The sequence below is a fragment of the Oncorhynchus kisutch genome, linkage group LG4 (genome assembly GCF_002021735.2).
Source record: "Oncorhynchus kisutch isolate 150728-3 linkage group LG4, Okis_V2, whole genome shotgun sequence".
Lineage (NCBI taxonomy): Eukaryota > Metazoa > Chordata > Actinopteri > Salmoniformes > Salmonidae > Oncorhynchus > Oncorhynchus kisutch.
Window position 1 is genome coordinate 61,760,789 of NC_034177.2, and position 14,547 is coordinate 61,775,335.

The window sequence follows — 14,547 nt, forward strand, 5'->3', positions numbered from 1 at the left end:
TGAGATTGTTTTTAACCCGTATTTAAGTCATATTACAGCTGCTTTTGCTTCATAATCTATGTGGAATGTAGGTAGTGAGGATGTTGGTAGTGTGAACGATCATGTTGGAGGATTTCTAATCTGTTCCTTTCCTAGTGGGAAGTGAATGGTTGGTTCTTGGTTCTGACGACAAGCTGATTGGCTCCTGAAGCTAATAAGGGGAGCAGAGGCGTCAGGGATGAGGGTCAGGGGGCGAGGACAACTTCTCTGAGCACAGTCCTTGGGGATCCCGTGTGGCTCAGTTGGTAGAGCATGGCGCTTTCAATGCCAGGGTCGTGGGTTCAATTCCCACAGTGGACCAGTACAAACATGTATGCACTCACCACTGTAAGTCTCTCTGGATAAGAGCCTCTGCTAAATGACCAAAATGTTAATGTCCCTCCAATGTCATCAGTTAATGACTCAGTCGTCATCTCCTCTCCCAATGCCCTCTGGGAAACGCTGTTTCCTTTTGATGAAGCAGGGCGATGCAGTCGAACAAGTTCGGAAAGTACCGGCTCAGTAGTGTTTGTCTCTTGATTGACCTCAGTGTCTTGGTTGGACAGGAGGAGTGGTCATAGCTGCACGTTCTCCTGCCATTATTGCTCTTCAAAGGGGCAATCAGGAGTTGCTACATCCAATAACATGTACCCATTGAATCTTAAAGATTATAGCTTATAAATGCCTCATGAGCTTAGTTCAACTGTCCTTCCCCGTCTGAACCCAAAATATAAGCTTGTATTACTCTGTTTGTGATCAAAGAAAAACACTAAAGCAAGGATACATGCCTCAAAACATGGGTACAACTATCATTTTGATTTCATGGATGGTCAATGTTTGAATTCATAGCTCTGTCTATGAATTTGAGAGTGGTTCAATTCATCCAGCCTCATCCCTCAGCTTTTGACCAAACGAGGGGTGGCGAGGCCTCTTTGCTATTATTTCTACTGCTGATTGCTGTTTTAAGAAGAGCCTGGCAGATTTATGGGCAGCAAGAGGAACACAGCATCCCCACAATTACTGTGGGTGCTGGAATTAAATTGACAATTTGTAATGTTAATCTCCTTAGCGCTCCTGGACTGGGGAAGCTACATAACCACCCGGGCCAAAGCCCAGAGGAAATCAATCCTCTTCCTGCTACTGCCTTACTCTTCACTATCTGTCCCCCATCTCATCTGATCTACTCAGCTCCCGCTCTCCCTTTTCTCTTATCCAACCGTATCTCTCCTCATATATCTCTTTCTTCTCTGTTGTCATCCCCCAACCATCTTCCTCTTTCTTTCTATATCTCCCACTCTCTCTTTCTCTAGTATCTCTCACCCAATTCGTTCTCTCTCTCTCTCTCTCTCTCTCTCTCTCTCTCTCTCTCTCTCTCTCTCTCTCTCTCTCTCTCTCTCTCTCTCTCTCTCTCTCTCTCTCTCTCTCTCTCTCTCTCTCTCTCTCTCTCTTTCTCTCTCTCTCTCTCTCTCTCTCTCTCTCTCTCTCTCTCTCTCTCTCCCTCTCTCTTACTTTCTTTCCTTCCGCTTAAAAGGGATGTCTTACTTGGGAGTGATTTTATTTTCCATGAAGTGGAACCGTGTGCCAGTGAGTCAGACTGGCCCCCTATTGTTCGAGATGTTGAAGGTTGTTATTTAGTTGGGATCTCACAGTTGGCTTATTTAACTCAGTGGCAGACCATAAACTGGTGGCAGGTCTAGACATATGTTTCCAATGGTTCCAGATGTTTCATGTTACTTGGCTTACCTAACAGCCCTGTGATTAAACCTGCTTGATTTTCAGGCAATTTTTACTTTGATATTTGCATAATGATATGCTTCTACTGCGAGGCTATATAGAAATGTGCAAATTCACAACTCAATATTCATAATAAAATACACCAGGCACTGAAGTACAGTAGCAGCATAAAATGTACAATGTCAATACCTATATTACATTTATAATGTCAATATTTATTTTATTATATAACAGTGCCTCTATGTCCACAATTATTAATATTATCTCCTCACAAGGGCATTCTGCTATACTGTGAGCACCAGGGCTCCACCGTTGACATGAGCAAGCTGCCTAGTCGCAGGTTCGAGGCCATGGACCACTTCGAGAAGTGCTTCCTGATCCTGAGACTGGAGGAGGGACAGATGGAGAGGGATGAAGGGCTGCAGAAGGACCCAGGGGAGAGCAGGGGCTGGAGGGCCGTACGGGTGGACCTGGTGGCCCCACCTGTTGACCGCTATGCCTTTGCCCTCCTGGGCTGGACTGGCTCCAGGGTAAGCATGGATCAAATTCATGTAAAAAATGAATGTGGACGCCAAGACATCCACATTCATTCCTCCATTGACTAAAACCATAACAAAAACAAGCTTGGTGGAGATTTCCTTATTCAATCTTGTTCTGAGGGCAACGATTCACATTTGTTTCTGCTCTCGAGGCAGAGCTGCTCTCAGGACACGTTTGAATAAGGAAAAATTCAATTTGGGGAGAAAAAAATGATCCAATTCACATAGCGCTCGACAGAGTAGTCAATAACCAGAAAAAAAACATTGATGATGAGAAATACATACAAAGCAATGGGAAGTAGGGGTGCTGAGGGTGCTGAGGGTGCTGAGGGTGCTGAGGGTGCTGAGGGTGCTGAGGGTGCTGAGGGTGCTGAGGGTGCCACATTACCCCCTGAAAAAATTCACAGAATTTGTGTACTGTTCCTTTTCTAGTCCTGCATGAGCGGACTGATATAGCCGTCTGTAACGGCTATAAAAATTGCAGCACCCCCACAACCCAAACATCATCCTGCAGCTATGAATGAATACATAGCTAAATCCCAGGAACTGATCTAATATGGCAGACGTCTTGCTGTTGAGGAATAAAGTAACCCGAGGGTGGCGGAAAAGGGAGATAAATGAAATGAAAAAGGAGAAGAAGAAATATGAATTGTGATTATATTCTTCCACAGCAGTTTGAGAGAGATCTGAGGAGGTTTGCCAGGAAGGAGAGGGGGATGTGTCTTGACAACCACGCCCTGTATGACAAAACCAAGGTACTGTGTGTTCCCTCAGATAGAGTGCAACAAGAATACAAGGTGCAGCCATTTGTTATAGACCAGTTCTGTTCCAGGCGTGGTGATGCTCAATATATCTTTACTATTTTTAAAGTCACCTAGTGTTGTGCAAGTACAGTAGCTGTGCCTGTATTTCTGTGTGCTTTTGCAAACGTATTGAAAACATGTGGAAGCCAAGCTTGAGCTTATTCTGAGAGTAAACTGAACGAGAGCAGCAACTCCATGAAGTCATTCAAATTTCCCCTCACTTGATCCTGGTAGAAATTCTTTAGAGAGAGAGAGAGAGAGTGTGAGAGAGAGAGAGAGAGAGAGAGAGAGCAGTCCTTGCAATGCATTGTACTGAGTAAAAACGTCTATCTGTGGTTTTGTGCAGAGTGCAGTTTCAGGTGGGATTTGCACAAAAGTTTAGCCTCCGCACACAGTGCGTGTTTATGAATTTAGGTGGTGAATTACAGCAAAGCCCTTGTCCTCAAAGGTTATTGGAGGGATTAGGCTTGGGTGTTAGAATGCGTGGGCTGGGGATACACAGACACATTATCTTAAAATATTTGATGCCTCCTCTGAGTGAGCAGAAACTCGATATTGGCGTGAGGACAAACATTTTTTTTGCTTGCTGTGAGGGGCCATGATGCGCCACACACACACACACGCGCGCGCGCACGTACATACGAAGCCACGCACACAGAAAAAAAACACACATGCACAAACACGCGTGCGTACAAATGCACACGCAGACAGATGCATGCACGCACATCAGCAATACACACACACCCATTCCCGAAATACACACTAAAACAAGAAGCAATCTAAAATAATCAGCTTTGCCGTTATAAGTGAATAAAATCCTTCGAAACAGTTTAATTTGATCTGGTAGAAGCTTGCTAGGCGAAGTTAATTTCGCTGGGAAGCACAAGGTTCATTTACACATTTCAGAATGTATTCAATTGCGTCTCCGTTATATCCGTTTACATCTCGTTAGACTTCATCACATTAACCCCTCACTTGCCCACACAGCAAGACCTTATTACACTCAGTTTAAGGACATTATCCCTTTTGTTTGGATTCAAGATGTAATTAGTCCCTTTCTCACAGAGGGTTACTATTATTGCTCTGTTACTACTGCACTATAAGCTACATACTATGGTGTGAAGTTGTGGTAGATACATTTTGAATAAGTGTGCTTCATTTTTCAACCACTTAAAGGGAAACTTCAAAATGTTTCAACTTCATATTCATATTCATCATCTCCAGCACCACCCCAACATCATCAACCAATTAGTAGACAATTAGAAGGCAATTAGTAGGCAATGCCTACACATGATTGGTTAAAATCACATGATGCACACAACTGACGTCATTGGAAACACTTATCTTTCTCTATATATTTTTTACTACAAAACGTAGAAACCATTTTCACATATGCTGATGTTGGGGTGGTGCTGGAGATGATGAATATGAAGTTGAAACGTTTTGAAGTGTCTCTTTAAGTGTTTGAACAATAAAACACACATATTCAAAATATATCTTTACCTTTAAGGATCATCCTAAAGCTTTACCCTAAAATCCCCCTGAACAAATATAACATAAGACAATGTGTCACAGTCTCAGCTGACAGGTTATGCATACACTTAGCCCTGCAAAAAGCATGGTATCCTGAAGAAATGTATCTCGTCTAAAGTACATTTACAGGGCCGGGGGGGGGGGGGGGGGGGGGCATCTTGAGGAGTGAGTGGAGCGGGACAGGGGTGCCAGGAATGTCACTGACCTGTCACCACAATGTTCCCATAACCCCCTCCCTGGGGAACAGGGGTCAGGACATAAAGAGAGCAGGGTGGCAGCTTCATGACACATATTGTACAGACGCTGCCATCTCAGATGTTGTTTATTCAAACACAAGAACAGAGAGAAGCACACAGGCTGTGCAGTGAACCGTGTGCTGGGAGGATATGAGTGATCCGATCACATACATTTACACTCACAAGGAGATCTGGGATCTGGTGGGATGGAGTGTATGGTTGAGTTTTCGAGTTTAACGAGGAAAGCGTTGTGAACATTTTGATAAATTGAGATGTTTTTTGTTATCTGCATGCACACGTATGTATGCATATATACACACACACACACACACACACACACACACACACACACACACACACACACACACACACACACACACACACACACACACACACACACATACCTCACTTATTTAGGCTCACTTTGACACAGACTGCAGTTTCACTGCTAGTTTCAAGGTCGGCAGATCACTTAAAAGGGTATAGGTTCTGACGGAATCATTCAACAGTGTTTTTCAGCTCTCCGCTCCACATTGCAGCCATAATTAAGGTAATGAAGATCAATTAACTGTCTAAGTCACCGTGCTGCCTCCAACTCCATAGATAATTGATCATTCTTTCTGTTCTTCTGTTCGCTCTAGGCAGGGAGGAGTGGTCCCTCTCTGTCCGGCCCTCGTCACTGTTGAAAAGCCCTCATTAATTGGATCAACGTATGGCCGCTACTGCTCAGATAATGGGACTTTTATCTTTGTGGCCGTCCTAATTGACCAATCTTTTCCCAGTGAGTCGGTGCTCTGCATCTGACTTGTGGCAAGACAAAATGGGAGATATGGGAATGGGCTGATTAGGAGGGAGGGGGGGGGGGTTACTTGTCGCCACCCAACCATTGAAGCCCAAGCACAGTCATTTAGAGGACTTTTATCTTGTCATGTGCTTCAAAGAGCCCTCACTGCACGGATGCACGACTTTCTCTGTCTCACTGTAATATGTAATGTGGTTTAAAAAAATATGTCTTAACACACTAATGATCCACTCCCAATTAAGGAAGGGGTTCAGGGGAATAACCTTGAGAATGAGAGTAAATGCCTTTCAAGACAGCTTGTTATAAGGCAGTAGCAATAACTTGCAGTTTGACTTACTATACAAACATCACAGCTTTGGAGTACTACAGTCCTGTGTGGTTCAGTTCGTAGAGCATGGCGCTTGCACCGCCAAAGATTGTGGGTTCAATTCCTACTGGGTCCACCCATACAACAAATGTATGCACACATGACTGTAGTTCATTTTGAATAAAAGTGTCTTCTAAATGGCGTATTTTTATACATATTACAGTCATTCTGTACGGTGTCCATATTAGGACAGAGACATACTCCCAAGGCCTCAGATCAATATAGTAGTACTGCAGCTGTATTTAAAGAGTACATTAGCCTAGTATGTGAGTGAGGGACTGTGTTCTATGGGAGCGAAGAGTGGGGAGTTGGGGTGAGCGTCTGTCCTCTGCTGTTAGGCTGAAGGTGTGGGATAATTAATATGTGTTGTGGGCTTGATGAATGAGGACAGGTGGAGGATTTCATCAGGCCCAGACTTACTGACCCCCTCCCCGAGCAGGAGGGCTCCATGACCTGTCCAACACCTCCTAAACACAGCCCTCTACTGCACGGTGTACCCTTGAAATTCCCTGCGTGTGGGAGTATGTGTGCGTGAGCTAGAGTGCGTATATGTAAAGAAAAGTATGAGTATTTGCCAACACAAATGCATATGCAAATGTGTTTCTCTACTGTATGTGCTAGTGTGTAAGTATGAATGTATGCTGCATAAGTAATGTATGTGTGATTATTACTATTTATCAGTATGTGAGTCTCTTTGTGTGTGTGTGTGTGTGTGTGTGTGTGTGTGTGTGTGTGTGTGTGTGTGTGTGTGTGTGTGTGTGTGTGTGTGTGTGTGTGTGTGTGTGTGTGTGTGTGTGTGTGTGTGTCATGCAGTGTGTATGTGTGTGTGTCATGCAGTGTGTATGTGTGTGTATGTGTGTGTGTCATGCAGTGTGTATGTGTGTGTGCGTGTGTGTGAAGAAGTATCTCACAGAGGGTAATTACTCAAAGCCAAATGTAACAGTGTGATTAATGATGTGGTGGTCAGGACGTTTTGGAGTCTGATATCCTGGCTTTAGCTGTAGCAGTGTGGTGATATGAGAGGAGACATGTATATTCTATCACCTCCTAGGAGTCTCACTATCCACCTCTCCTCTGAAAACAACAGGAACTGGAGCCAAACTGTGCTTTTGAAGTGTCATTGAGTTGGAAGGACAGTGATAAAACTAAGATGAACTAGGCTTTATCAGAATATTTTAACACTATGAAACAATCACTGTTCCCAAGTGTGGAGCAGGGTGGCTTCTGAGCTCAAAACCTGGTGTACTGCATTTAAGGTTAGAGGTGGGTCTGAAACTCAGAAACTTTGCCTTGCAAATATGCAGAGCTAGTATTTCAATTTACAATTTACCCATTTAATAGACATTTCACACTGTAAAAAGAAAGTGTTTTGGGACCAAAATTGTTTTGGTCTGTTGTCAGACATTCAGAGGAAATTCTCAACACCACAATCCAATCTTATTCCCTCTCAGTTAAGTTCACATCTGTTGCAGTTTGTAACATTCAGTAAAAAAAAGAAAATCCTCCGGAAACACTCTAGTTTACAGTGAGTTGTGTGTAGAGCTGCCTGTCATATTTCAGATGCAGCATGTGGAGTGTTCACAACTCTGTCTTCCTCCCCCTCCCTCCATTCTCAGAGCAGCGGATGTGTGGACAATACCGGGGCAATTGCACTGGGCTTTGGGGAGCTGTGTTTTTTGAACACTCCCTAGCTGGTGCTGAAAGGCACTGTTTGCAGAGAGGATAAAACTGCTTGGAAAGAGGTCATTCTCAAAAAGGAGAGTGATGGGAGGAGAGGATCGGGAGGAAATGCTCTGGGTTTAATGTTTTGTCCCTCAGAGAGGGAGGTGTGACAGACAAACATACAGACAGGTGAACAGACAAAGGAGGGTAGAGTGTCTTTACGCATCAGGAGAGGCAGTTTGAGATTTTGAGCGTTCACCTTATTATAACCTCTCGTGGATAGACCACGTAAACATAAATGGTACCGTAGATCAGAGGAAGGTTCTAAAAATTGTAAAAGACTCCGGCCACCCTAGCCATAGACTGTTCTCGGTGCGGTGGAGTACCGGAGCTCCAAGTCTAGGTCCAAAAGGCTTCTTAACAGCTTCCACCCCCAAGCCATAAGGCTCCTGAACAGCTAATCAAAGCGATACCCAGACCCCTCTTTTACACTGCAGCTACTCTCTGTTTATTACATACGCATTGTCACTAACTCTACCTACATGGTGCCACCGTACATTGACTCTGTACCGGTGCCCCCTGTATATAGCCTCTTTACTGTTTATTTTACTGCTGCTGTTGAATTATTTGTTACTTTTATTTACTTATCTATTCTTTACTTAACACTTCATAAAACTTCTGAAAGCATTGTTGGTTAAGGGCTTGCAAGTAAGCATTTCACTGTAAGGTCTACTACACCTGTTGTAGTCGGCGCATGTGACAAATAAAATGTGGTTTGATTTGATCTGTCAAGAGACTATGGGATGCAACCGTTAACGAGCACCAGTAGTTCTTGTGCCTGGGTTTTTCATCGCCGGTTATTTGGATGTATTAGCTTTGGGTGAAGGTGGTGCTTAAATTGGCGGGAGAGATTTTCTAGCGTGTGCGGTAGTCAATGCAATGCTGGGACAAACTTGAAGGACCCCTCATACAGCATTGACATTTATTAAGCAAACATGGTGCAAAATCCTCCTGGATAATTTTTTTAATAAAAACTGGAAGTATGTCGATTTTGTTGATCTACTTTCGATGCAAATCCCCATTTGCTCCTCCATTATATAATAATGGGCATACCGCCAATAACATGGTGTTCTGGGACAGTAGCCTCTTCGCGAGGGAGACCTGACACATTGGTCTCCCCCAGACGCAAATATTTACAAGCCCTCTGGTTTACCTGTTTCCGGGGGGGAAAAAATCCAGTCACAGAAGGCATGTCTATAATCCCGAACGCCTTACCAGTCATCACAGGTTGTAACAATGTGAGAAAAGAAACCTGTGTCCTCTGTTTGTCTGCTGCCAGTTATTTTTGTTACGTGAAACCTACCAGAGTTTGTTCCCCTGCTCCTGTCTGGTCTTGCTCCTGTTTTCCAGTCCTTCCCGGTTTTGACTGTTCTGCCTGCCCTGACCCTGAGACTGCCTGTCGTTCCGGACCTTTTGCACCCTATATGGATTACTGACCTCTGCCTGCCTTTGACCACTCATTTGCCTACCCCTGTACTAGAAATAATCTTTTGTTTCTTTGACACTGTCTGCATCTGGGTCATACCTGAAACCTGATAGTACGAACTCGCTATGACTGACCCAGTAGACTCAGACCACCTCCACAATGCTGTCTCCCTGCAAGGAGCCACCCTTGGAAAACACAAGGAGTCTTCAAGGTCTTATGGAGGGACTTCATACTGTGACAGAACACCATAACCAGGCATTCGATACCTTGCTGGAGCAATTCCTTAGATTCTCCACTGGGCAGAGCATCACACCTGTAATCTCCCAGCCTACCCTATTGTCCTGAGAACCCCACTTACCTCCTCCGGCGCGCTACGCTGGAGAATTTTTGGGCTGCAGCTTTCTTCGTTCCCCTCGGACTGCTTGAGGATAGCGTACATCATAACGCTGATGTCCGGGAGGGCAATCGCCTTTGGTCACGGTGGTGTGGGAGCAACAATCCGCCCGCCGTCTGCCTCAGTCTGGAGGAGTTTGTGGAGGAGGTTCGGAAGGTGTTTGATTCTCTGTTATCTGGGAGAAAGGCTGCTCGCAAGCTGCTCTAGCTGCGTCAAGACTCCCGCAGTGTGGCAGACTACACGGTGGATTTCAGCACTTTGGCGGCTGAGAGTGCTTGGAATCCGGAAGCGCTGTTCGACATGTTCCTACACGGAGTATCGCCTTGACCATTCAGATCGATGGGCAACTAGGGGAACTAAGTAAGGAGAGGAGATTCTATTTCACTCACCCGTCCAAGGATTCCACCTCGCCTCCGAGGTATCCCGGAAGTCCCCGACGGCTCCGTTGCCGAGAGAACCGGATGGGCCATACGGAGAACTTTTCTTCTCCCCTTACTTGCATCCCTTTTCATGCCATGTTGCTGTGGGGGAACCAGTCGAAATCTCTCTGGGTACTTATCAACTCTGGCACCAATGAGAGCTTTATGGACGCTTCCGAGTTGGGTATACCCACTCAGCCCCTCTCTATTTCCATGGACTTTATAGAGCACTGGACGGGCGCTCTATAGACCGGGTCACCCACAATACAACCCCCATCAACCTACATGTGTCAGGGATCATTACGTCTCCTCAGGTTCCCGTGGTATTGGGATTCTCCTGGCTCCAATGGTACAATCCCCTCATTGACTGGTCTGCCAGTGCTATCATGGGCTGGAGCAGGTTCTGTCACGCCCATTGCCTGAAGTCAGTGCAGCCTGCCCTGGGACCTCTTCCTGGGGGCTCGGAAGTTGCCCTGGACCTCTCCACCATTCCCGAGGAGTACTAGGACCTCCGGCAGGTGTTCAGTAAGGCGCTGCCCACTTCGCTGCCGCTGCACCGACCATATGACTGTGGGATTGACCTTTTCCCAGACACCACTCCACCCAGGGGATGACTGTCGGGTTTGGACACCAAGGCTATGGAGACCTACATTGAGGACTCCCTAGCTGCAGTGTTCATCCATCCTTCTGCCTCCCCCACCGGAGCAGGATTCTTCTTAGTGGAGAAGGACAAAACCCTGGGCCCGTGCAACGACTACCGGGGTCTTAACGACATCACGGTGAAGAACCAGTACCCGCTACCTCTCATCTCCTTGGCCTTTGAGCCGCTCCAGGGGGCCACCGTGTTTTCCAATCTGGACCTATGGAACACCTACCACCTGGTGCGGATTCGGGAAGGGAACGAGTGGATGACTGCCTTCAACACGTCCAGTGGTCACAATGAGTATCGGGTCATGCCATTTGGCCTTACCAACGCCCCTACTGTGTTCCAGTCTCTGGTTAATGATGTTCTCCATGACATGTTGAACTAGTTCGTCTTCGTCTACCTTGATGACATCCTTGTCTTCTCCCGCTACACCCAAGAACATGTGATCCACGTCCGACAGGTTCTCCAAAGCCTCCTGGAGATCCAGCTGTCTCCACTTACCTCTCCCCAGCTGCTGACAAGGCATTCTGGGATCTCAAACAGTATTCCTAAAGTATGTATAAACATGCCTCACTTATCAAACTAATACAGACACAACACAGATAGGAACATTTTATCTACATTTTCCAGATGTAGCATAAAAAAAACAACTGCTGAGGACATCACCAAAGAATCCTACCATTGACATTTTTCTGTTGGACTTTTCTTGAATAGATTTACACAAATATTCACGTTCAGAACTTTCAATGAAATTCCCCATTTCAGACTCATACATGTACATACAGTATTGGAGCTGAAGGGGATGGCTGCCATTTGTGCTATTTTGTGTTTTTTATTTTGTACATAATGTTGCTGCTACCGTCTCTTATGACCGAAAAGATCCTCTGGATATTAGAAGAGAGATTACTCACCTCGAATTGGACAAAGATTTTTTTATTCAATGAGTCTGACTTGCCAACAGACATGGCACCTCTGCTTCTAGCTCCTAAGCAACTTTTCTGTGTTTTTCTTTTTTTTGCAATGTTATTTCTTACATTATTAGCCCAGAACGTTTTTTGTGTGTTATTACATACAGCCGGAAATAACTTTTGGATACCAGCATTACGACCAGGAATTCGACTTTCCCAAATTGGATCCTTTGTTCATACCCCACAGGGAAATTGAACTTATCCCAGAGGCTCCTCCAAGTTGCCGCTGGCGGAGAAGAGGTATTCGGGGTGGAGGTGGGCACACCATCCACCACTTCTGAGTACTGTATATTACTCACTAATATTCAGTGTCGGACAATAAATTAGACGAGCTAAGGGTGAGGATCTCCTTCCAGAAAGACATCAAGGACTGTAACATACTCTGTTTCATGGAATCATGGCTCTCTTGGGAAATACTTTCCCCGTCCATACAGCCAGCTGGGTTCTCAGAGCAGACAGGAATAAAGAGCTCTCCGGGAATAAGATAGGCGGGGGTGTATGCTTCATGATTAGCTACTCACGGTGTGATTGTGATAACATACAGGAAAAAAATACAGTAATGTTGTTCACCCAACCTAGAATACCTCACAATAAAATGCCGACCGTATTACCTCCCAAGATAATTATCTTTGGTTATAGTCACATCCATGTATATTTCCCTCAAGCCGATACCATGACGGCCCTCAAGGAACTACACTGAACTTTATTTAACTGGAAACTACATATCCCGAGGCCACATTTATTGTAGCTGCGGATTTTAAATAAGCACATTTGAGGAAAAAGCTCCCGAAGTTCTATAAAACATTGACTGTAGTACTCATTTAGGGAAAACAATAGATCACTGCTACTTGCCGTTTCGAGATGCCAACAAGGCCCTCCCCCGCCCTCCCTTCGGCAAATCAGATGACGACTCCATTTTGCTCTTCCCTTCCTATAGGCAGAAACTCAAACAGGAATAACCTGTGCTAAGGTCTATTCAACGCTCGTCTGACCAATTGGAATTGATGCTTCAAGATTGTTTTGATCACGCAGAATCAACATTTTGTTTTGATTTTGTTATACTCTTGTGAATTCTATGGTTTTTACTAGATTACTGGTAGTTTTTCATGTTGTTTGTCTGTCATTTTTGTCATGACTTGGTGCTGCCTATCTTGGCCAGGACGCTCTTGAAAAAGAGATTTTAAATCTCAATGAGCCCTTCCTGGTTAAATAAAGGTTACATTTAAAGATAAAAATACAAAATTGGCGCTTACACTGGCACGGTGACTGAGTTCCTCTAGAAGTGTATAGGGGATGTTATTCCAACGGCGACTATTAAAACCTACCCAAATCATAAACCGAGGATGGATGGCAGCATTCTCGCAAAACTGAAAGCTGAAACACCGCATTTAACCATGGAAAGGTGACTGGGAATATGGTCAAATAGTGTAGGTATTCCTTCCATAAGGCAATCAAATAGGCAAAACGTAATACAGAGACAAAGTGGAGTCGCAATTCAATGGCTCAGACACGAGACGTATGTGGCAAGGTCTACAGAAAATCACGGATTACAAAGGGAAAACCAGCCATGTTGCGGACACCGACGTCTTGATCCCAGACAAGCTAAACACCTTCTTCGCCCACTTTGAGGATAACACAGTGCCACCGACGCGGCCTGCTCCCAAGGATTGTGGGTTCTCGTTCTCCATGGCCAACGTGAGTAAGACATTTAAGCGTGTTAAAACAGTCTCATTTCACTTTAATAATGCGGTTAGGACCTGTTATAACACATTAATGAAATGCTTATAAGTGTGTAAGAAATTAATTAGTCAAAGTAAATTGTTACTGAAACCTGTGTTAAATCCAACTTTTTAGAGACTAAGAATGTGGATTTCAACTTATATTTGACAGTGGTTCACACATGTTACAATATGTGTAGACTGGTAAGACATTGGGGGGGGGGACTTAATTTCCAATGTTAATTAAGAAAATTCAAATGAATGGCATGGACACGATTATTGGCACCTAGGAGCTACTACTTGGTTAAACAGCCTTTGGCGAAGATAACTCAAAAAATAAGCTTTTTGTAGCCGTCAGCTTCTTGGCACCCAGGAGCTTGCTGCACCTGTCACTGGCAATTTATCCCACACTTCAGCTGCACACTACTCCAATTCTTCAAAGTTTGAGGGGTGCCTTCCAACAACTGCTGTCTTCAGATATCACCATAGGTTTCTGATGGGATTCAGATCTGGACTCATTGCTGGCAACTCGAGAACAGTCTTCAACCATTCCTGGGATCTTTTTGATGTGTGTTTGGGTTGTTGTCCTGCTGGAAGACCTTCAACAGAGACAAAGTTTTTGGACACTGTGTTGAACATTGCTGTAACGCTCGTCGTTGGGAAAGAGAAAGGAGGACCAAGGTGCAGCGTGGTAAGTGTTCATCCTTTTAATAAACTGAACTGAACACTAAATACAAAGTAACAAAAGAGAACAAATGAAACAGCTCCGTCAAGGTGCAACACACACTAAACAGAAAATAATCACCCACGAAACACAATATTTTTAAATATTTTTATTTAACCTTTATTTAACCAGGTAGACTAGTTGAGAACAAGTTCTCATTTACAACTGCGACCTGGCCAAGATAAAGCATAGCAGTGTGAACAGACAACAACACAGAGTTACACATGGAGTAAACAATAAAGTCAATAACACAGTAGAAAACAAAGTTGGCGAGGGAAATAAAAGTCTCCAACTTCAGCGATTTTTGCAATTCGTTCCAGTCACAGGCAGCAGAGAACTGGAAGGAAAGGCGGCCAAATGAGGTGTTGGCTTTCGGGATGATCAGTGAGATACACCTGCTGGAGCGCGTGCTACGGGTGGGTGTTGCCATCTTGACCAGTGAACTGAGATAAGGCGGAGCTTTACCTAGCATGGACTTGTAGATGACTTGGAGCCAGT

General features: G+C 44.7%; 1 protein-coding gene and 1 non-coding gene across 2 annotated transcripts in view; both read left to right on the plus strand.

Annotated features, from left to right (window-relative positions):
- Nucleotides 1–14,547, plus strand: part of dntt (deoxynucleotidyltransferase, terminal) — a 142,869-nt gene that overhangs the window by 112,474 nt on the left and 15,848 nt on the right. The window contains exons 9-10 of the mRNA XM_020479920.2: nt 2,028–2,282; nt 2,963–3,046. Of these exons, the coding sequence (XP_020335509.1) occupies nt 2,028–2,282; nt 2,963–3,046 (339 nt within the window). The remainder of the gene's footprint in view (nt 1–2,027; nt 2,283–2,962; nt 3,047–14,547) is intronic.
- On the plus strand, nt 267–339 carry trnae-uuc (transfer RNA glutamic acid (anticodon UUC)). Its single transcript has one exon. It is a non-coding gene; the product is annotated as a tRNA-Glu (tRNA).